General features: G+C 30.7%; 1 protein-coding gene across 1 annotated transcript in view; it reads left to right on the top strand.

Annotated features, from left to right (window-relative positions):
• The window catches only part of LOC124371203 (TRAF3-interacting protein 1), a 51,551-nt gene that overhangs the window by 7,572 nt on the left and 20,752 nt on the right, over nt 1–23,227 (top strand). Inside the window, exons 4-6 of the mRNA XM_046829534.1 lie at nt 10,252–10,329; nt 17,218–17,411; nt 22,044–22,399. Coding sequence (XP_046685490.1) covers nt 10,252–10,329; nt 17,218–17,411; nt 22,044–22,399 — 628 coding nt within the window. The remainder of the gene's footprint in view (nt 1–10,251; nt 10,330–17,217; nt 17,412–22,043; nt 22,400–23,227) is intronic.

Below are 23,227 nucleotides of genomic sequence, written 5' to 3'. Positions count from 1 at the left end.
ATTCAGTATAACATTTAAATCGTTACCTTGAATAGTTTTCGTTCAAAGGCCTGGCATTCTTTTCTCAAGTCCCTGTATTATCAAGCTCAATCCTATAGCTGGCTAGTCATTTAAAAACCCTATGTACTACTTTGGATGCTACAAAGTCATAGATGGACCTCCCTATTGATTGTGAGTTTGACAGGCCTAGTTGGTTGTGTATCAATTTCGGTGTTAGTTCACTGGCCCACTGACCTAGTTCAAACACATTTCTCTTACTACAAATCCTTCAATCTGTCCAGATATGTTCTACACCTGGTCTGAATTTGCTATCTGGTGGAATAGCTCATAAGGAAGGCTTAACAAGTTTGCTGGATCTCCTAACCCAGTAATTCTAATGTTTAAAAAAATAATATATAAATAAAATGTTTTCAATCAATAATATGAAGAGGGTTTCATATACTTGCAGCTTTGTTTCTTTCTCTGTTAACCCTTCAAGTAGCAAGGTTGGAAATATCCAATCTAAAATGTTAATTGCAGTCAGTGGCAAGGTCGGATAATTCTGACTTCATGTCACTTAATTTACAAATGCTATCTGATGTGGTTGATTCAATGCGAATGTTGGGTTTAGCTCCATTTCAACGCTTGGTGCAGTGTCTGAAATCTGAACTCTGCATAATTTTGACATCACAGTCCTATACCAGGAGTTCTCAACCTGGGGGTCGTGAAAGGGCGTGTCAGTATTCGGAGAAGAAAAAAAGGTCGTTTTTCCATACAATCGGCTCAAATTTTGTAAGATAATGTTATCCAAGTATGACAGTTTCGGTTAAAATTATTTTGTTTTTTACACTAAAATATTTCTGTAAATTAATTCATAAACCAGTAAATAAATTAACCATTGTATAAATTAATCGATACATTTTTAAATGGTTGATGGAATCACTGAGCTAACAACAAGTGCAAGGGACGTTCATGGTGTCGGCTTCGTCTCATCGCCACTCTGCTCCTCTTCTGACATGACAGCTGCACTGTGACACATTCACCGCACCTCCTCCCAGAATAAACTAAAATATTCCCACTGTACTTAGCAATAAAAATAACAATTATATATCAGTTTGTCAGGATTTAAGAACTGTTAAAATAGCCTTCACTGAAATCGACAAAAGGCTACTTTCATTCATCCTTAATAATTTAGAAAATTAAACACTTTTAAATGCTGTAAATAACGTAGATTTTATTATAATAAAATGAACAAAAATTCTTGTTTAACATTAACATTTAAACATTATTCATTAGTTTTCACAAAAAGTTGAATAGGCCTACTTTCAATATAAATCCTGAGCTTGTCTAGCCTTGACTATCTTTAAAATGTCTGGGTGAATATATGTTATGCACATAATTATATCATTTTCAAATGATATTTATTTTTTGTTTTAGTTTTAACCACTCTTGAAATCCCAGATTCACATAAATAAGACATTGCAAATGGAATCAGTAGTTTCAAAGCTTGAGACACCAAATCCAGAAACTAAATTTTTGTATACCTAGCCAAAACCTGTTGTTCTCGTACAACAGACTTTTTAATTGGTCCATTGATAACTCTTTAAGTTTGTCATGTAGCACAGCAACGAATTTTGCTTTTCCACCAACTTCTCACTGAATGGATATAAAACTCATTGTTAACCAAAAGTATCCTCATTTTGAATATAGTCCAAAAACTGGGTTTTTATAAGCTTCCAGGTGATAAGACATGAGCAGCAAAAAAAAGTGAGGTCAAGAGAATCATCTTGTATACCAGAAACAAATTCTAATAATTCAAGCGTCAAAGTAGTTTTCAAAATTCGTTTCCTTTACTCATTTTATCCAAAGTTATAGTTTTTTGCAACCCAGTTATCGGCCAAATATGCAAGTTGGATTAATCACTCTTAATCAGCAAAATGTTTTGCAAGCTGGACATTAGTATCCCGAAGGAAAACCAACATTTCTGATCTTAATTCATACAGTCTACTTCACACAATAATATTTATGTAAAGAGCCCATCTCTTTACACAGAGCAGAAAAAGACGTTTTTGCAATGGATGAGCTTAAACAAAATTAACAATTTTCTCTGTATCATGATTGAAAAATTTCTATCAGCATTTGTTTTCATGCTAGAGCTTGTTTATGTAAAAAACAGTGAACCCATTTTGCATTACTGCTGATAGTTTTCAATCTTGCAATCAACTCACTGTATTTACACTGTATTAGAGCAGCATCATCATCATTGCATATTTAAACACATTTTCTCCAATTTATTTTAAAGGTTTAATGTACAGATCATACATGCATTCTTCTGTTGTGTGATATGGGAGCAGTTAGCAAAATAGAATCTTCTCTTCGATTGCTTCACCTGTTTCATATCAAACAAAACACAAAATTTATGAACAACTGCAATGCAGTCGATTTGGCAATCTGTATTGAAAAAAATTTCAATTATATTTAGTTTGTGCCTTAATGCTCCTTAATTTTTTTAGCCATATTGAACTGACTTCATGCTACCAAGTCATATGTCAGTAGGATGTTTTTTTAACTTAAAAAGCTTGTTGGAGACTTAATACCCTTGAAACCCTATGATTAGTAGCAGGATGTATCAATTCTTCTGCTATTGTATGAGGTTTGGTGCTTTAGGCAATTTTTAATGCTACATCATATGAAACATGAAGAGCATTTTGGTTGGTATTTCTCATTTTAGTTATATTTCCTATTTGATTCTTCAGAGCCTGACATTTTTATTCAAAAAGCTTACCAGTTTAGTATGATATTTTGTTTCCAGATGACGTAACATTTTATATGGTTTCATTGATTCAGCGGATAGTACTTCACCACACAAGACACACTGCAGCTTATTTCCTTGGAAGCACTTTTTAAAAATGTATCCATTACAATGTTGAACTAACTGAAAATAGTAAAATAAACACTTGAAGAGTAAAAAACTTCCAGTTTAGATCAAGCAGCCAAAAGATCTAGTCATCGGCACCCTGAGTTAGTTCATAAATTCTCCCACAGGTAGCCAGCAGCACAGACAGATAGTGATCATCCACAGGCTTTATAACATAATAAAAATATTATATTTTGATTTAGTTTCATGTTACGTATTATTGGTTGTAAATTAGTTTTTATCAAATATTTAATGAGGGAATACCATATGATAAAACCACAGCATTTTACAGGGTACAAGCCCTATAGTGGTGTTGAATGCCTCGCCCCCATTTGCAATTTGCGATTGTGGGTCGTCAAAATTTAAGACACAAAAAGGGGGGTTGAAGGTTCAAAAAGGTTGAGAACCCCTGACCTAGACTACAAAATGGTTATTCTGGTTTACAGTATCAGATTTCAGACACCACACCAAAATGGAGGTGAAATGGAGCTAAACTCCACATTCGCATTGAATCAAAACCTTCCAACCATAGCTTCGTTGAATGCATTAAATTTTGCTGAGATGATAATATCTATCTTAACTGAAGCAATAATATTCAAAATCTATAGTATTATTATTAGGATATTAGAAATAAATTTTAGTTTACATTAACAGCAATATAAAAGGATGCAATGGTTAATAAAGACATCAAGAGGAAAGGAAAGGAATGCCTGGATCATTGGCATCAAAATTCAAATTGTGTTATAAAACTAGGAACATTAGTTTCAAATTATTCCAAAAATGTACTAAAGATAAAAGTTTTAATTAGGAATTGGACAAATTTTTAAAACCAGGAATTTACAAATTAAAAACAAAGTGAATGTGATCAATTTTACGCTGGTAAAACCAGTTGAAATTTGAAGTCAACATTTAGAGAACGTATTCAAGCACTACAATTAAATAATCATATTAGTTTGAAACCAAATTTTGCTGTACATAATATATTCCCCCTGAGACAGCTGACTTTGAACTTTGAACAGAAATGCACATCATATTTACTAACACTCAACCTCAGACTTTTTACCCTTCTTCAGAGTTTTGAATATTTTATAACTATTTCACTAATAAGATCTATAAGAATATATCACAAAACTTATTATTTAACACAATTATACAAATAAATTAGTGTAAAACACTTTAATATGTGTACGATAATTGAACACTTCACTTAACTTTTAATACAATCTTCTTGCATTATAATGTTAATTTCTTCTTTCTTCATGTTGCAATTAAATCCTTTTTTTCTTGAATTATGAGAAAACATTATGAAGTTATTGAAAATCCTCACCCATTTCATCTACAAGGAAATTTATGTATGTTACACGTAGTGCTACCTACATTCTAAAATTAAGTTTTTCAATTCCCTCCAATTGTTATGATACTTGTATATAATGTGTATATGAAACAAGTGAATATTAATAATTTTTTCAAACTTGCAGGTAAAAAGACCACAACCAATTTTGATCAAATTTTGTACACATATAGTAAATACTTACCTGTTATGACTTAACTTATCCATGAGGGTAAAATCATCCCCCATTTCTTAATATTCATAGAAAAATAAACACAGTTATAAAAAAATTCTTAAACTTCCAAAACAAGCAATTCCATGAAAATAACAAAACTTTCAAATTCTACCCCAACTATCCCTTATCTTAAAACTCATATCTTGTGACCTCTTAGAGCTTTCTTTGATGAAATTTAATATAAAGAATCAGTAAATATTTAAGAATTTTTAAAAACCATCACTTCCAGTGTGAATGATTTTGAAACAGATATTTCTTTATATCCTCGCCATTGTTTGAGATACAAAATATTGAAAATAAAAACTTCTTTCAGAGTCCTTAAAATTTTTATAAAATAGATAAAAATATTTAACCAAGTTTATGAAATATTTCAAACATTTTTTGAATTTCCTTAATATAATTTTTAATCACATCATACACTAAAAACTTGTCAAAAACAACAGCATAGCAGTTTGAATTTGTTACAGCATCTTATTTCTTAAAACCTTGATACATCTGATATATAATTTTGAAAAGATCACAAGAAATGTTTAATTTAGTAATATATATATATATATAAAATAAAAACCATTCAGTTTTACTCTAATATTTTTTACATTTAAACAATCAAATTTTGAAGGACTCTTTTCTTGATGGTTTTGTTTATCTCTTTGAAAACCGTTCCAAATTTGTAATTTGTTTTTCATTTGTTTGTTACGAACTTAAGGTTAAATATATTTCGATAAATGTTTTTATTATTGAATGAATAAGTTGTTCCAGAAATTCTTTTCTGTTTCAGTACAATCCCAAATGTAGAAAATTAAACATATTAGTTTCAGCCTTTGGAGTATATTAATTAATTGATTTTGAGTTTTCGTTTTCTAACCAATAATTGGAACTCTAATGAAATATTCTTTAGTTGTTATTTTTCTATCAATAGGTCAGTTTGTGTTTTTAATATTGCATCATCATCCTATCTTATCATTTTATAAAAATAATATAAAATTCACATCTATAGATTAAATTAACATTTTCAAAAAAAATTCTAATCCAAAATGAGATAGGTTTCAACTGCTTCAAACTGTCCAAATTTAAAACTCGATTCAAATATATTAAAATTTGAGAAACATCACCTTTAGATTAATAAATGGTTCTTCAATTGTATGTAATTGAATATAATTTTCAATTTCTTCTATCAATTTATCGTTTTTTCTTACTTCTATTTTAGAAAATAAAAATGCTATATATTTATCAATGAATGTAACATTATCTCTTGCAAGGTATGCTTGACCATCTTGTTTTGTGAAAGTACCATAAATATAAAATTAATATGTAGAAGTGCAAAAGTTATTTTTATAAATAAATATCAAATTCCGTTTTTTTTTTTTATTTGGTTCATTAAAATGTTATTTAACAATTGAATAACATTTTTTAAATTTCATGTTTGGTCTCAAATATGACAATGATTAGAAGTTTGTTTAGTCATTTCAATTTAGAAGTAATTTAGTAGTTTTTTTTTAGAAGTTTAAGTTTTTCTTATTTTCAAAGGTTTTTTATTTAAACATTTTTTTTGCTATATATTTGACAATTGGTTAAGACTCTCTCTTCAAATAATTATGTTGGAAACTCTGTAAATTTTCTTGAGATTTTGCTTTATAATGTATAGATTTTTACATTTTATTTGTTAAATTTGAAACTAGATATAATGTAAAACCATAAGGAATTCTTCTGAATTTTATTGGTTATTGAATTTTTAAGAGTATGGTTACAAGTTAGAATTTCTTCTAAAATACTTCCAAAATCCATATAAATTACATAAAGATGAGAACATTTCTTTTAGTACTAGAAAAACTTTGTCGTTTGACCAGGAAATAGCATATGCGAGTTTGCAAACTTCATAAAATTTTGCATATTTCTAAATGATCTGCTAAATCACTGTATTTATAAAAATTACAAATGTCATCTACATTTGAATCCATGTCTGGATAATTGAGAGAATACAAGTTTATTTAAGTCTGTTATAAAATATAATAAGATTTATCTTTTTGTTTAATATACAACAAATCAATTATCAGCATCGTAATAATTTGTATTTAATAATTTTAATATTAGATAACTAATGAGTGAATTAAAAGAAAATTCATATAAATCAATATGTTTTTTTGTAAAAGACACTTTAAATTTCATAGATTCTGCACTCATTTTTAAGAGAAATATTTTTAATTTTCAAGAGATTTTCATTATTCAAACCAGAATTTTTATTCATTTTCTACAGATTTTAAATTTATTTTTCAAATGTTCATGATGTTGTTTTATCAGTATTTTCTTACTTTTTTCATTATGAGATTTTTTATTAGAAATATAGAAGTTCACAATAATATGGTTTGAGATGTTTCATTAATTTTTTGTAGGTATGGAGAATTTTGACAGTAAAAGAGTAAGAGTCTGTATTTTGCATAGATTTATTTATAGAGATTAGACAGAGATTGTACATTGATTTTCATGTAGCTCTAAAAGTGGTCTAGGAACGCCATATTATAATAACTTATAAAGAGTGGGACAAACCACCCATCCGCAATGTACAGCAGCTGAACCTGAGAAACTTATCTCATTGTTTTAATGAAAACCTCCATGTTTCAACTCTAGAGAATCCAGGACAATAATATTTAATACAAAAAAATACCCAAAAATGGCATTTTTGAGAGGTAAAGGTCATTTTTGAAAGATTTTCAAATATCAAAGTAGGTTGAGCCATACCTTATTTTAAAGATCTTCTCTATTCACTGATAATTTTGAAAAAAATGTTTATTTTGATTTTTGTTTATAGGTGGTTAAAAATGTCCAAGTAGTTCTTTTTTACTGTTACCCTCATTAAAAATGTTAACAAATTCAAATTTTTATCAAAGGTTAACAAAGAAGTACTTTTTTAAAAATATGTTACAATTTTACTGTTCAGCATGTTTCCAATTTTCAAAAATAGTTCAAATTTTGAATATTTCAAACTCAAAAAATTAAATAGCAGCATGTGACATTTACTACACCTATCCATAGCTCTCTTAAAAACAAATTTTTTAAATTTAAAGTTTAGTCAACAGTTAAACGTCTTTATTCATGTATCATGTAAATTGGTGGTACAGTGAATAGTGTCAAAATTAAATATAATCCTAAAACATTAAATAATACATACTACATACAGAAATGTTGTGCAACTACAGCTAACTATGGGAGGTGGAAAACTCATCTAATGAATAAACTGCTAAATTTATTATATATTCTTTGAGCATTTTCTTAAATTTTGACCAATCATTCTCTTTTTTTTATCTTGTTTTTTATCGTTTAGTTTTATCTTGGCATTAGTTGTACACAAATAGGTCTTAGGGTTTTCAAAAGTGTCTATGACTTAAAATTGTTTTAAAAACACTTTACATATAATGAGAGGTACTGTATACTAAAAGTGGGAATTCCCATCAAATTTAAACGTTGATTAAGATTTATCTATCAGTGAACTGTGATGAATTTGTTTGATAACAAATCAAACAGCAATACCAGCTATGTTAAAAACCTGATTTTAATTAATCTAACCACGTGTTTGAAGGTTCAGTTACTTTCTACCAGTTTGGACAAGTTTACTTCTAAAACTATTGAACTTTTTTGAACAAGTTTGGGAGAAATTATAAGAGATGATAATTATGTCTTATCAGATTTTATTTCTTTTAGTTAGTCGGTTTTGTACTGTGTCCGTGAAGATGTGTATTGCTGTCTGTCAAATATGTTATTCACCACTGAGGAAGCTTTCTTTATGTTGATGGTATTAGGTGAATGTTTACAGAGCTACACAGCTGCTCTGGATGCTCAACATTTACACGCTCGGATCATAAACATCATTCTTGAAAGGTTTTTTGAAAGACTTGCTAGTTGTGTCCGTGTAACTGAAAAAGTACAACCAGATCAGAACAAAGAGAAACAGCTCACTAGGCCTGTAAAGGATGATAAGGTAACAGTTGTTTTGGCGGAGGTTCAGATCAATTCATGTGACTCATTCACAAGAGTGGCTACTGATGCAGGAATTAGCCAACTATCACTCAGGATACTTGAGGACTATAAAATGCACCCATGCCGGAATACACTATATCAATAACTGAATGGAGATGACTACCTTCCAAGAGTGAACTTTTGTTTGTGGGCCTATGATAAAATTCACGAAGATGAATATTTTTTCCAAGGTTTTAAGGAGTGTTTAAAGCAACCTTCCAGAACAGTGGAGAAGTGAAACTTCATAACATAATGGTCTGAGCTTTTGAGAATTCCCACTGAATGTGAGAGGTAGCATCCAAAGGTACTGGACCCTCAATACTTGTTGCACTATTATTGTTAACCAAATTGTTGGCCGGTTATCTTTTTTGAAGGTCATTTGGTCAAAAATATATACTACTTCCTTGTGAATTACTTGCCTAATTTATGTTTTAATATTTCTGAGGAAACTTTTTAAGAAATGTGGTTCATGCATGATGAGGCGCCAGCCCAATACTCTGAAACAGTATGATGAATTCTAGATGAGGAATATTCTTAAAAATGGATTGAGAGAGGTGGATCAATCAACTACCCAGCCTAGATTAATTTAATATGCATGGACTACTACTTGCGGGGAAGGTTAAAAGACTTGGTAAACGTCAAGGCAAATGACTTGAGAGAACATGATGCAGTAAATCAGGGCTGATATTCAATCAATAAATGGAAAAGAGGTCTAAAGGGCTATAGAAAACTTCAGTTCTAGGGTAGAACTACGTAAATTACAGCATCTAACAGAGAAAATATTTTAAAGCAGGTAAAAAAATTAATTTACTAAGAATTTACAACAAATACAGGAGTTTAAAATGCTGTAATGAAACAAAATATCATGAAGATCAGAATTTTGGTGCCATTTATCAACCATCCAAGATAAAGGCAAACTTTATATAACAAATATTTTAGTTTTTTTGAGAGCTATTGATAAGTGTAATGAAAGTCATACCTTGCTTTTGGAATATTTTAGGTTTTACAAGTTTCAAATATCCTAAATTTGAACTATTTGAAAAAAAAAATTGGAAATGTGCTGGGAAGTGACAACTTTAACATATTTTTAGAAAAAGTACTTCTTTTAACCTTGGATAAAAATTTGTAATCAGGTGACAGTAAACAAAGAACTGTAAAACCGTACAACTTTGGTTATGGACCACCCTGCATACAAGAAGCGAAATAAATTAAAACTTTTTTCAAAATGATCAGTGAATAGAGACCTTTAAAATAAGGTACGGCTTGACTTACCTTTGCATATAAAAATCTCCCACTTTTACATTTAAAATTCTTTAAAAAATGACCCCTTTTGGGGTATTTTTGGGTGTTAAAAATTATTTTTCTGAATTCTTTGTGATCGAAATATGTGGTTTTTTTATTAAAACAAAGAAGGTAGGTTTCTTAGTTCAGCCATTATACATTGTGGAAGGGTGGTCTGACTATTTGTATATATAATAGTTATATACGAATGCATGCATTTTTTGGAACAAATTACTTTCATTTAAATAAATTTAGTATTTTGTCAAGACAACAGCAATTAATTGATGGCTTGAGTGTAATCATTTATTTATTACTTTAAAAAAATGTTTTCAAAACATGAAAAAGTACCCTGCCATAATAGAAAATATTAATTGGCTGATAAAGGTTAAAACTATTTAAAATTTGACCAAATCTCATTTGTGGTTGGTGTTTTACAACATAATAGTACAATTTTAATTTTAAAACTTTCCATTTAACATTTTTATTTGATTTTTTCAGGTTGACAGTGCAAAAGCAGTTGAGCAGGTGTTAAGTAAAAAGAGTAAAGGAGCCATCCAGCAGAATCCTGCTAAAAAGGTATTCAGATCAGAAGAGAATTTGGTTGAATACTCTATACTAAATACTATACTATACTCTGTACTAAATACTAAATTTTTTATAGTTTTCATGACCATATGTAAGTTTAGTGGAATGTAGTGCCAGTAGTTGTATTAAGTTATAGTAGTTACTTTTTGCTGCTAAAACCAGGTTTGTTTATCAAGTTATTACCAAAGTATCCAGGTGGACACTGATTTACATGGTTACTCGAAGTGTTGCTGGGAGCTATGATATGAAATTGAATCATAAGAATAGGTCTTGGGCCAGGATACAGGACAATTTCAACATACTTTAAATGTAATACAATTTTTTTTCAAGAAAAACATATTCTTGTAAGTTTTGTTTAGGAAAATATAACAAGTATATTTTTTCAACTAAATTTGAAAGAGTACACCTTATCAAACTTGATATGCAAATAGATTTTATAAATGGGCAGTAAATACCTGAATTTTGGAACACATATTGAAGAATAAGATGTAGGTGTTTACCATCCATATTCCTAACAGTGCTGTTTAATTAATTTATTTAGTTCTAAATTATTATGAGTATGATCAGTTTTGTTGATCCATTTTCTTCATTTACATGAATAAAACTAATACTCCACCATGGCACTATCAGTTCAGTGATGTGTTATAGAATTAAAATTGATTCTTGAGTTGTTAAAATGAACTAACATCCTACACAATATGAAAGTTATAATCTAAGTGTATCCTTAAAAATAAACAAACCAGTTTTATCCAGAACTACCAGTTTTATAAGAAGAGTAAATTACCCATTCTATACATAAGAAATTCTCTCCACAAACTACTCTACTAGTCATCACACAATAAAAATTATACACAACCCTTACATACACTTTCATCACATTTTTATGCAAGTAGTAATTTTATTGTACATTGTACGGCACAATTAAAATTTAATTATTGATCTTTTTGCTTTGTTTATGTTTACAGAGCTAGAAGTTGACTTTTAATTTTGTTTTTCTGTTGCTGGATTCTTGTATATATTTCAGTATAATACCATGATGGAATTTCCAAACCCTTGGAGGCCTATTATTTTCTTAAACATATTAATACAAATTGTATTGTTAATTTAAAATTAATCAAGTGTAAATAGTTGTTGAACTTTGAGGAAAAATTCATTTTACTGTAAAAGCGGTTTGTGTTTAAAATATGTTGGCATCATCGCTATGGTTAGTGTACATATGATTGCCAATGATGGACTATTAAAACAAAAATATTGTCAAAGAACTTTATTCAAAGGAACTGATTTGTACATATTTCAAAATATTAATTTACAATATTATACAAGTACTATAGAAATAAGAGTGTAACTATATAAATTTCAATTTATCATCATATCTCATATAAATCTGTATCATTAATGACGCGATGTAACTTCACGGTCATACCAGTCATTGTTATGGGTATATCAAATTACTTGTATTTTTAATGAATGTTTGAAAAAAGAAATAGGCAATAGTGGAGAAAATCCCATGGAATTTTAGAAAAAATGATCACCAGTACCAAGGTTGAATGTTGAGTGTTCTTAGAAATTGTGTTTCGTGACAATGAGAAAGATATAGTTATAGATTGTGGAGATTTTGGCATCATAAATAAAGTTACATATTTAAGAAGTCATCATAGCATCATTGAGGTCTGGATGTGTTAACTCAAAACTGATATGTGTCAGGAATCAACAAATAAACAAACAGACTGGTTGATTCGGCGCAGGTCCCTTATCACTGGAGGCAAGCTCCTGTACAATGAATTCGCCATGTAGTATGTGCAGTCAATAGAGTAGTCTAATTATAATACACAGAGTTGAGAGCAGTGAAGTGACCTTGAGTTTTATCAAAGAGCAATATTAAACTTCAATCACTTTTACATCCTTAATTTTAGTCACAAGGTTATGGAAGATTTCTCATTTTCAATATATGGTTAATACACATCCAAACACTTTTAGTTTTTCTTGTAAAGTAACTTTTTCAGAAAACAATGAAATACAAAAACAGTTTGAAATTTTTTTATGGAATAACCAATAAAAATATAGAATAATAAAACAAGAATTTGGATGAGCACTAAACATTGTAGGCTATAATCAATCAATAAGTCTACAAGTGTACAACTAACAATAAGGTCATGTTTGAAGTTTAAAATTGTCTTTATAGGACTGAAATCAAGATGATTGCCAGTATAGTAGGTTCATAAATGTGTTTTGTTAGAGTAATATAATCATTTTATTGCACCATGTTTAATGTTAATAAACACTGAAGTCATATAAAATAAAGTTACACTGTGTGAAGTCTATCACTGCAAGACACTAAAGGTCAACTGACCTTAGGTCACAACTTGGGTCGATGTTTAGTTGAATATTCATGGCTGTCATTAAGTCAAATGACCTCCTTGTGGCAATCAATAACGGGCTCTGCTGTATGTTTCTATGGTAACACACTGACAAATGGACAATAGATTTTATTTGATCTAGCTATTTTATGTGAAACATGTTTCACTTACATTATTTATCAGTAACATTTTTATTAATACCTTATAATTAGATAACACTAAACTGAAAATACTAATTATAAATAAATTATTAATATGAAATTGCATAATTTAAATCAAACAACCATACAGAATTCACTCTTCTTCATATTTTACATTTTTTACATTGAAATTACCAATATTGAATTGTACATATCTTATATATACATGGGCTGTCTGGAAAGTATCCAATATTTGATGATTACTTCTTATTTATGGCAGCTACTATTTTCAGTTTCCGCATGCACGATCTATGTACCCCCCTTCCCGCTTGCATAGCTCTCATTCATACCGTTACTAAGTCAGTTGTCATTCGGTCTTCAATGTGTCTATTTCTTAACTATTTCTCAGATTTTTTCCCTCAATAATTACGGGATGTGAAGATCAGCCTTAAGTTTTGTTTAAAATTCTTGAAAACACGTGCAGAGATTACTTAAATGATCCAGCAAACCTTTTAGGAGGAAATCATATCCATGACTTCCTCGAGTTTGAGATCCAACTGTTTTAAAAATTGGTCGATTCGGTTGAAAGTAATTCATGTTCTGGTCAGCCTTCATCAATGTAAACCCTTGAAAACATCAAACATATGGGGGAGGGAGAATCAAAGCGGACAATTGCTTAACAGTGAGCAATTTGGACGGAGATATTTTCATACCAAAATTCTTGTATGAAACTATGACCATAGACTAGTGAAGTGGGTTGGATAAAAAAATACCCATTGGGCAGGACATTTATAAATGGGCATTTATACGGGCATTTGTCCAAAGCAATTTTAAACACCCAAAATCAGGGCATTTATAGAAAAGTATTGTTTTAACTTTGTACTGCTAATAATATTGATCAAAACCACCATAATGTACATTCTGTTCAAATTTGTTGTAATAAAAATATTGAGTTACTCATATTGAAGAGTTGGGAATTAAGCTAGGAGCTAGTTGGATAAAGTGTTGAACTTGAGAAAGTAGGTATCAAAGGCCAGGCTAATATCTTGTGGGGTGAAAACAAGTGATAGAAGTTAAGCATGACTTTAGGGAGACAACTTATTGTATAACTTAAAAACCCATACCTTTAAAGAGAGCTGTACTGCAGGGATCCACTCCTAGCCCTGTCCCCTTTATACTTCTGTCAAATGTAGTGGTGTAGATAAGAGGGATGGGGAGGTCCAGTGGATCCGGACTAGTACAAACACAAACCACTTTACAAATATAGGATTCATTAATGTTTATAACAATAATGTGTGACTTCAAATTCCTGAACGATTAAGAAGATAACAAAAAATTAATTTTATTACCACACATAGGAAAAAAGAAGTTCCTTTTGAAAATGTGCAATAACTATTTTTTTAAAGACATAACATTTTTACTTATAGAAAGTCAATATTATTAACTATGTGTTTTAATTAGAATGTAATCCGATTGCAGGTTTCACACAAAAAAAGTTTAAAGTTTATACACAGTAAAAACAAAAAAACTAGTTTTTCCACTGCAACTGTAATTAAAACTAATGTGATACATTAGAGTCATATGTTTTCCTTTTGTTGTTCTTGTTTATGAGTAAGTGCCTCTACTCAAAACCAAAGCCTTCTTGATTAGCATGAAAGATTGTGTCATCCAGGTGTTTGTTGTGAGGATGTTACATTATGTACAGGCCAAGAACCTACCTTTCTCTCCTGAGGAATTGACTATAATTTCATCTTGAAACGTCTATGCAGAAGTGAAACCTAGGATTTACAAAAAGGAAAATGGGACACTTAATAAAGGCAACTTCACCTTGTAACTGTCTTTCAACACTGATTTTAAGGGCCTCTTCCTTCTACGACAAACAACAATTTATTACATGCTAATAATTGTGGATTTTTATTACTCGTGGTTTTCTTTTGCGTTACCTTGTTCAGGTAGGTGTCTTCATTGACAATATGAAGACATTTATGCAATTTGTTTTCTTTATTTTGACTTCCTGTGTATGTTCATTCTGATCAGGGAATCGCATTGATTTCAGATGATTTAAAGATTTTTTTGCACAATTTTGGAGTTGCTACTGTACTACACCATACAATCCAAGAAGAAATGGTCAGTTTGAACATTACAACGGAATTATATTGAATACAAATTAATCTTGCTCTGAATTCAAGAAGATAATAAGCTAAGAACTGAGCGATTGTGCTACGTGCTGGTCTACATAGCATAAGATCTCTGCTTTGTACAACTATCAATGCCACTCTTTATGAACGGATGTTTTTCCATTCCTTAAGATCGACTATTGATATCTCACTTCCTGCTTGGCAAGTTAACCCTGGACCTATACTACTCAAAAAGCAAAATCGAAGAAGTAAATATTACCCATTCATTAGTTCAGGAGGTAGATTTTATTGAAGCTAACTCGTAGTATGCACATGTTTCTACATGCGAAGTTCTGATGTGTTGAGAAGAAGCACTTGTGCTAAAAGATCACTAACATACTTGGCTGACTACTTTCTATACTAAAGGGGAAGAATGTAATATATTAGAGTCATATGTTTTCATTTTATCGTTTTATTATTCCATTTTATTCTTCCTAACATTATTTGGTATTGACTCTTCATTGTGATGATTTTCAGAAGATTGCATACTGCCCGTTGTGGGAAATAGTCAACTTACTACCACTATTACAGCCATTCAGATTATCTGATCATAATTTGCCATTTTTACCAGCTTATTTTGTAAAACAAAGTTAAAAATAGCTAGTTGTTCAAAATAATAGGGACACTGACCCTAAATTATTCACATTATACAAAGGAAACAAAATCTTCTCAATTAGGCTAAGCATATGAAGCATATCGAACTATGAATATAATACTTGTGTTATACAATATTTTACGCGTGAAACTTTTACTTAGATTATATTATTATCTGATGCTGTCTCTGTCAGATACCAGACGCTGCAATAAAAGGATGGTGAACTGGAGTTAAACTCAACATTCAAATTGAGTCAACCCTTCCTACCATAGCTACGTTATGTGTAGAAAACTCGGTTGCTCCACCGTGTCAGTAACATCGTAGTGCACTCAATTGTGCACCTGATGAGACAACGATTCTGCCATTTCACCTATTTATAGGTGTCTTTGATGTTGAAATGATGTAAAGGTTAGTTTTGAGCTTCTTCATCGGCGACTTTGTTTAGATCTCATCAAATAAACATGACTCCAGATTCCAGACGCTGCAATAAAAGGAAGGTGAACTGCAACTAAACTCAATATTTAAACTAATGAGCTAATATCACAGGTCGGGTAATCATGAACTGAGTAAAAGGCCTTGCATTTCACCCATTTTTACATAGTAACTTTAAATTTATTGACTGGAATTCATGCTTTCTGGTAACTTGTTAAATAGTTTTATTCTTAAACACATATGACTATTTTAAATTGTATTTAAACTAACTGAGAACAAGTTTAACAGGTATTTATTCCTTGTGTGATCCTATGAATATATTTTTTTTTTCAAATTTATAAAGTTATTCAAATTTTGTTTTACTTGTAGTAATAAACAAAACATTTACAGGCTTGGTAATGTCATAATTTTAAAGTCTAAATAACGGCACACATTATTCACAATTTTAGAAACATTCTTTATGATTATCAAAGCCTTTTATTGAGTTCGTGCTGTTCTCCCAAATAATCAAATCATATTTTAAATGAGAATTGAAAAAAGCATAACACGCAGTAATCAAAATTTCCTAACTAATACAGTTTTTTTAAGATAACTCTAGATAAATTTGCACATAAATAATTTACATGAAAATCCTAGCTCAATTTGTTGTCTAGATTCACTCTCAGTAATTTAACAAAATCGTTACTACTTTTGATCAGAAAAAGTGTTATGTGTTCAGTTTTACTATGATTTAACTACTAGACTATTTGCATCAAACCATTCCAAAATAATTTTCATAGAACTTTCTTCTTCAACTCTCAGAGTTCTTGTGTCTTTATTGAATTTAAAAGAGTAGTATCATTTACATACAAGGTATATTAAAAGAAAAGTCATTAACTGCAACAACAAACAAGAAAGGTCCAAGAACAGAACTCGGGGAACACTTTCGTGAACTTTTCAAAAATTTGATTTGGTTAGACAATCATTTGTTTCGTCAAACAAATAAGATACAACTGTAGTTCTTTATACGATAATTACCAAGTTTTAGAAACAATATTTCATGTTTAATACAATAATAGTGGGGTCGATTTGAGAAGATGAGCTGGTTGGTTTATTGCCAATTTACAAGAAGATTTTATATAATATTTACTTGTATTTAAATATGCAAACCTTTTTTACTTATGTAATATTATTAACAGGAAAGTTCTAAAAATAAAGCAGCTAAGGAGGTGAAAACAGTTGAAGCCAAGAACCGAGAAGCTCGCAATAGCGACTCTTTAAAGAGGAAAACTAAAGACAAGGTGAAAAATGTGGAGAAGCCAGAGCCGAGAAGAGCAAGAACGAAGAAGGAGGAATCTCCAACTAAAGTTGCCAAAGCACCAATACTTGTAGAGTGAGTATTTATTTGTCAAATAATAACTAAAGAAATATATATTTCAAAGAATATTTGTTTGTTTGATTCTGCTTTGCAGTATTGAGGACATTGACTCAGTGTTTTGCCAGTATTGGAGCAAGACCTATTGTGTATTTTCTTAATGTATACCAGGGACTCTACATTGTTACTTGGTATAGTTTGTTCATATTCTAGCAATTACATTCTTTACATTTTATATGTATATGTTTGGTTATTTGTCTTTCACAAAATCATTGCTTAAAACAGTAAAGTTGCAAAAAATGATATATACAAGATATGTTTAAAAAGTAACAGGAATATTAATTTTGTTGAGAAATATACTTATTTTTGTTCATTATGACCTATAAAATAACCACCATTTGATATTATGCAATTGTGGCAGCGCTTTTTCCAATCCTCGAAACATTTCTCAAACTCGATCTTTGGGATAGTCTTTAGCTCTTTCAGAGATGCACTTTTAATGTCATCTATGCTTGTAAATCGACAGCCTTTTAAGGTTCTCTTTATTTTGGAAATTTAAAAAAAATCACCTGGAGCCATGTCTGGAGAATATTGAGGCTAGGGCATCGATACAGTGCTGTTTTGCCTAAAAATTCACAAACGCAATGGAGTACATGAGCAGGTGTATTGTCATGGTGCAAAAACTATGCATTGTATTGCCACAAACCCGTTTGTTTTTTATAATTGCTTCATGCAAACGGTGTTGAACTAGCAAATAGTACTCCTTATTGGCTGTTTGACCTTGTGGCAAGAGTTCATATGAACACAGTGAGCATGACCTTCACGTTTGACCACTTTCGAGCCTTTTCTGTCTTGTTGATCCAGAATACCTCCACTTGAATGATCAAGCCTTAGTTTCGGTGTTATATCTATAAATCCATGATTCATTACCTGTTATAACATGTTTCAGTTATTCTGTATCGTCGTTGACTTCATTCAGTGGTTCCTGAGCAACTTCTATTCACTGCTGCTTTTGTTTGAAATTCAACAATTTTGGTTCAAATTTTGCTGTTACAGGTTTCACACCCAAAACATTAGAACAAATTTAATTGCATGAGCTAATTGATATGCCAACATCATCAGCAACTCCTCTGATTGTAATACGGCGATCGTTCATAATCAATTCTTCCACTTTTATCACAGGTTGTAGATGAGTTGGAGTGTCTGGAGCATTTGTCATCTTCAATGTCTTCATGGTCATCTTTGGAATGTTTATATCACTTGTAAAACCTTGTTTTATTTATAACAAACTCACCCTAGGCCTAGCTTTTATATTTTGTTGATTTTTCATCACTTTCTTTTTTTTTCTCATGATCTCCATATAACATAATATAATAGGAATCATATTTTATTATGTGAAATAAGCAGAGACAGTGAAAGAGTTTTGCTAATGCATTAGGTATGATACATATAGTATGATACATTAAGACTAAAAGGGTCTTAAAACAATACTATAATTTAATTTCTGGAATGTTTGAATATTTATTATGGATACCTGTATTTGATTTAAAACTATTGTTTGTTTTAAGATTAAGCTGAAAATCTGCTCTTTACTTATAACGTTACACCAAATTTCTAAAAATAGGAAATTTCCATTTTTATCTACCTGATTGAACTTTTTTTGAGAAGAGGTCGATATTCTTTTAGCTTTATTGTGGCTTTTCCAGTTGTTACAGACTTGTGCGAAGATCTTATCAGACAGAATAAAGAGGACAGACAACACATTATGTAAAGAACTGTAGTGATAAAAAAATGTTCTGGTGACAGAGGAGATATGAACAAGATATTTTAAGAAAGACGTCATATACTTAAGTCTGAGCTGGATAGGTTATATTTTATTACTCAAAATACAATTAAGGATAAGAAGGATGTAATGGCAAAATATAGAAGTCTCAAAGCAGTGTACAAACGTGAGATAAACAGAGCTAAACTTTGTCATAACAATAGTGTAATAGATAGATCCAAAAATAAAAGCAAAGCTGCTTGGGGCATAATAAAAAAGTCAGCCAAAGTCAACAGCAGGCCAGTTCCCAAGTCTCATTTTCTCAGTCCTGACACTTTTAATGATTTTTTTGTCTCTTCTGTGGAAGATACTTGTAAAAACATTGGTAATAGTACCTATGATTATTTTTATTATCTTGACAAGTCCTGTAACTCAGAGACTATAAATTTTAACTTTAGTTTTAAGGAAATTAAGGTGGAGGAAACCTATGGAGCTATTCTTAGCCTAAGCAATAGCACATGTTTGGATGTTTTTGGTATCAATGCACATGTACTAAAAGCTGCTGCCGAACATATTTGTGAGGTCTTGACTTACTTGTTTAATGAATGTATTAATAGTGGAACTTATCCTGATATATTTAGGATTAGTAAGGTTATTCCTGTTCATAAGAAAGGTCCTATGGACAAGCATTGCAACTATAGACCTATTTCTATTATTCCAGCTGTGTCGAAGGTCTTTGAGCGGTTGGTACATGGGCAGATTGTGGCTTATTTAGAGTAAAATAAGTTATTCAGTGACTGTCAGTTTGGTTTCCGTTCTAATCGCAGTACCATAAAAGCGGTACAGGCTCTTGTAAGTGTTTGTTTTGATGGCCTTGAACAAAAAAATGTTGTTAATTTTAGAAGTTATGACCTTTCAAAGGCCTTTGATACTGTTGAACATAGTATTCTAGTCAATAAATTGAAATTTTATGGTTTTAATCAATTAGTTTTAGATTTTTTTAACTCTTATCTGACAAATAGGTCACAATGTGTATATTTAAATGGCTCATATTCAGTAACTAAACCTGTTAACTTTGGAGTGCCGCAAGGCTCAATACTGGGGCCAACATTATTTATTCTTTATATTAATGATCTCCCAGGAAATCTAAATGACAGCTGTGTAAATACTTATCTCTTTGCAGATGACTTGGGGCTGTTGGTTAGTACTGAATCAGCCTTGGACAATGTAAATAAACTTAGCGATAAGAATTCTACTGTCTTGGATTGGTGTTCTGCAAATAAACTTTGCATAAATATTGGAAAAGTTCAGGACCTACCTCTTAATTTGTACAGTAAAAGTAGTGTAAATAGTATTAAGTTTCTTGGAATATATGTTCAGTCGAAAGTGGCATGATCATATTAACTATATAGCCTCTCGAGCTGCTAAAGGTGTTTTCTTAATTAGGGCATTAAAGAACACAATTTCAACTGATTATTTATTGTTTGTATACTATGCTTATGTTCATAGCTTTATCACTTATGGAATCACCTTATGGGGCAATACACAGTATGCAACAAAACTTTTTATTCTGCAAAAAAGGGCTGTTAGATTGATTGCCGGTGTATCTAACAGAGATCACTGTAAAGCTTGGTTTGCAAAGTTTAATATTTTAACCCTGCCATCTGTTTATGTATTAAGTGTTTTGATGTATGTTAAAGATAACTTGAATGACCTTGTTAGCCTAAGTGATAACCATAACTATTTTACGAGAAATAGGAATGATCTGTTGCTGATGAAGTGTAAATACACAAGCACGCAAAGTAGCTTTAGGTATCTGGGAATCAAATTGTACAATGCTTTACCTGAACATATAAAAATATTATCTAGGCCTAGGGTTGAAACCTCCATAAAAAACATGTTGCTTAAGAAGTGTATATATAGTGTAAATGAATTTTACAATGCTAGTAATAGTATGCTTCTTTAACTAGTTTCACATGTTATAACTTGTTGACGTTGTTATACACTATTGTAGTGTCCTGACAATAAATGATTTGATTTTGATTTGATTTTGAATACACTTGTTATTTTTATTTGAGAGATATCAAATATACTGAAAACTTTGATCGAATATTGATTCACCTAACTGTATTTTTATAGAAGATATATTTGTATGCATGTACACACAAGTGTCATATACATGTTTAGCTGTTGTCATGCAGCATGAACATCATAGACATAGAGTATATGAACTTAGTTCAAATATTTTGTTAGAGAACCAATATTTTTATATTTTGTTTATGCATCTACAATTTTGAACAAACAAATAATAAAAATTTGTTTGAAATAATTTCAAACCATTCATTACATCATTTTAGATGTATCAGAAGTTTGCTGTACTTGCTACAATTATGAACTTCCATACATTGGCAGTTGGTCTAACAGGGTTAGCTTCTTTTCCAAATAGCCTTATAATTATTTGCATGGCAAATCTTACATCAATATAGTAGAAAGTATAACAATGAGATAGGCAGAGTAATACAGTTAACACTTTTGACTACCAAATGTTGTGAGACACATCACATGCTGCATCAGTAACTGTTAGTTACAAACACGTTATAATTCATCGGTTTATTTACAACAATAAATTTCTAACATAACACTATGTTGAGTTTACTTAACGGTTCTGTGCCCAATTTCGCAAATAGTTCATGCAACTGCAAATATTTTTAAAGTACTATACAACAATATTAAATAAAAGAGAGGAATTTACTTTTTTATGTTCTATTTGATTTTATTTCAATTTTAGAATGGAATCAACTTATACCCTAATTTGCAGTTGTATAATAAATTTTATACTTACAAAAACTTTGTTTACTAATTTTCAGTAATAATTATTGTGATTTTAGAACTCCTGTTGATTCAATTAAAGATGATGTTATCCCTCAACAAGAAGCAGTACCACCTGAGCCCCACGCAAAGGGTGAAGTGGAACTCACTACAAGCAAAGATAATCCAGAGGCAGAGACCAAACTTGATACAGAACCAGCTCTGGTCTTCATAGAGAATGAGGATAGACTAGATCCCGTGACGCAAGAGAAAGCTGAAGCCCTAGAATCAGAGACAGAAAAGCCCTTTGAAGATATTTCAAAGCAAGAATCTAATAATTCAAAGCAAGAGGATAAAAAAGAGAATGTTCTCAAATCTGAGGAGGAGTTGAAAAGACCCCAATCTGCAAGAGCCATCCATAGGAAGAAGCCTGTCAGTAAGTATTTACTTCTAAATGCTAAATTGAAGACGTTTCTAAGCATGGCTGTCTTAATATAAACCTGCATCACCTCCTTTTTACTTTCCATGGCTTGTGGGTAAATAATACAAAGGAATTCCATGGGTTTTTCACCTCCAGCATTTTGAACTGCATTTCAAACATATCTTACTAAACCTGATTTAAACCACAAATATTTACCTCTATATCTAGTTATTCCCCTAAGATTTGTTAGATCAAGTTAAGAGTTTATAAGTACTTTATATTACCTTCAGAGCAATATCTGTACCATTAACATTATCTTCTATGGAATAAGCATAATTGAGTGCATAAATGGATTTGAAGACAAGCTTTTAATCAATTAAATATTTACTGGTTTTGGGGACATAACTCCTCAATGACACTTACAATGCATGTTTTTACTAAATTGTTGTCAGAAAAAGGCTTACCAGTCTTAACTAATGTGTAACATATTTTGAAACTTTTACAAACTGCACTTCTTTCTGTTAACTTTTAGTAAAAATGTCATTTTGATATTGCATCGATTTTTTCAAAGATTTTACTTTTTCACAGATTTTTTTCATCTCTACTGTTTCAAAACAGATATTTTTCTGTATAAATGAAATAAAAAACAGCGTTGTTGTTTTCAACCATAAAGTAGTTGCCTCACCACTTATCATTACATGCAATCACTCACTATCAACCTTCCTCTTTTTTGATGAAGACATAACTAAAGAGTGTCACAAACAAAACAAACTATTTGCTGAAAACTGCAGAAGCAGGTTTAATCCCTGTCAATAACAGTGCGGAAACTGGTACTGCACACTG

Source organism: Homalodisca vitripennis, chromosome 1 (assembly GCF_021130785.1).
Source record: "Homalodisca vitripennis isolate AUS2020 chromosome 1, UT_GWSS_2.1, whole genome shotgun sequence".
Classification (NCBI taxonomy): Eukaryota; Metazoa; Arthropoda; class Insecta; order Hemiptera; family Cicadellidae; genus Homalodisca; species Homalodisca vitripennis.
Note: the sequence above shows the minus strand (reverse complement) of the source record. Positions and strands in the feature narration are given on the sequence as shown.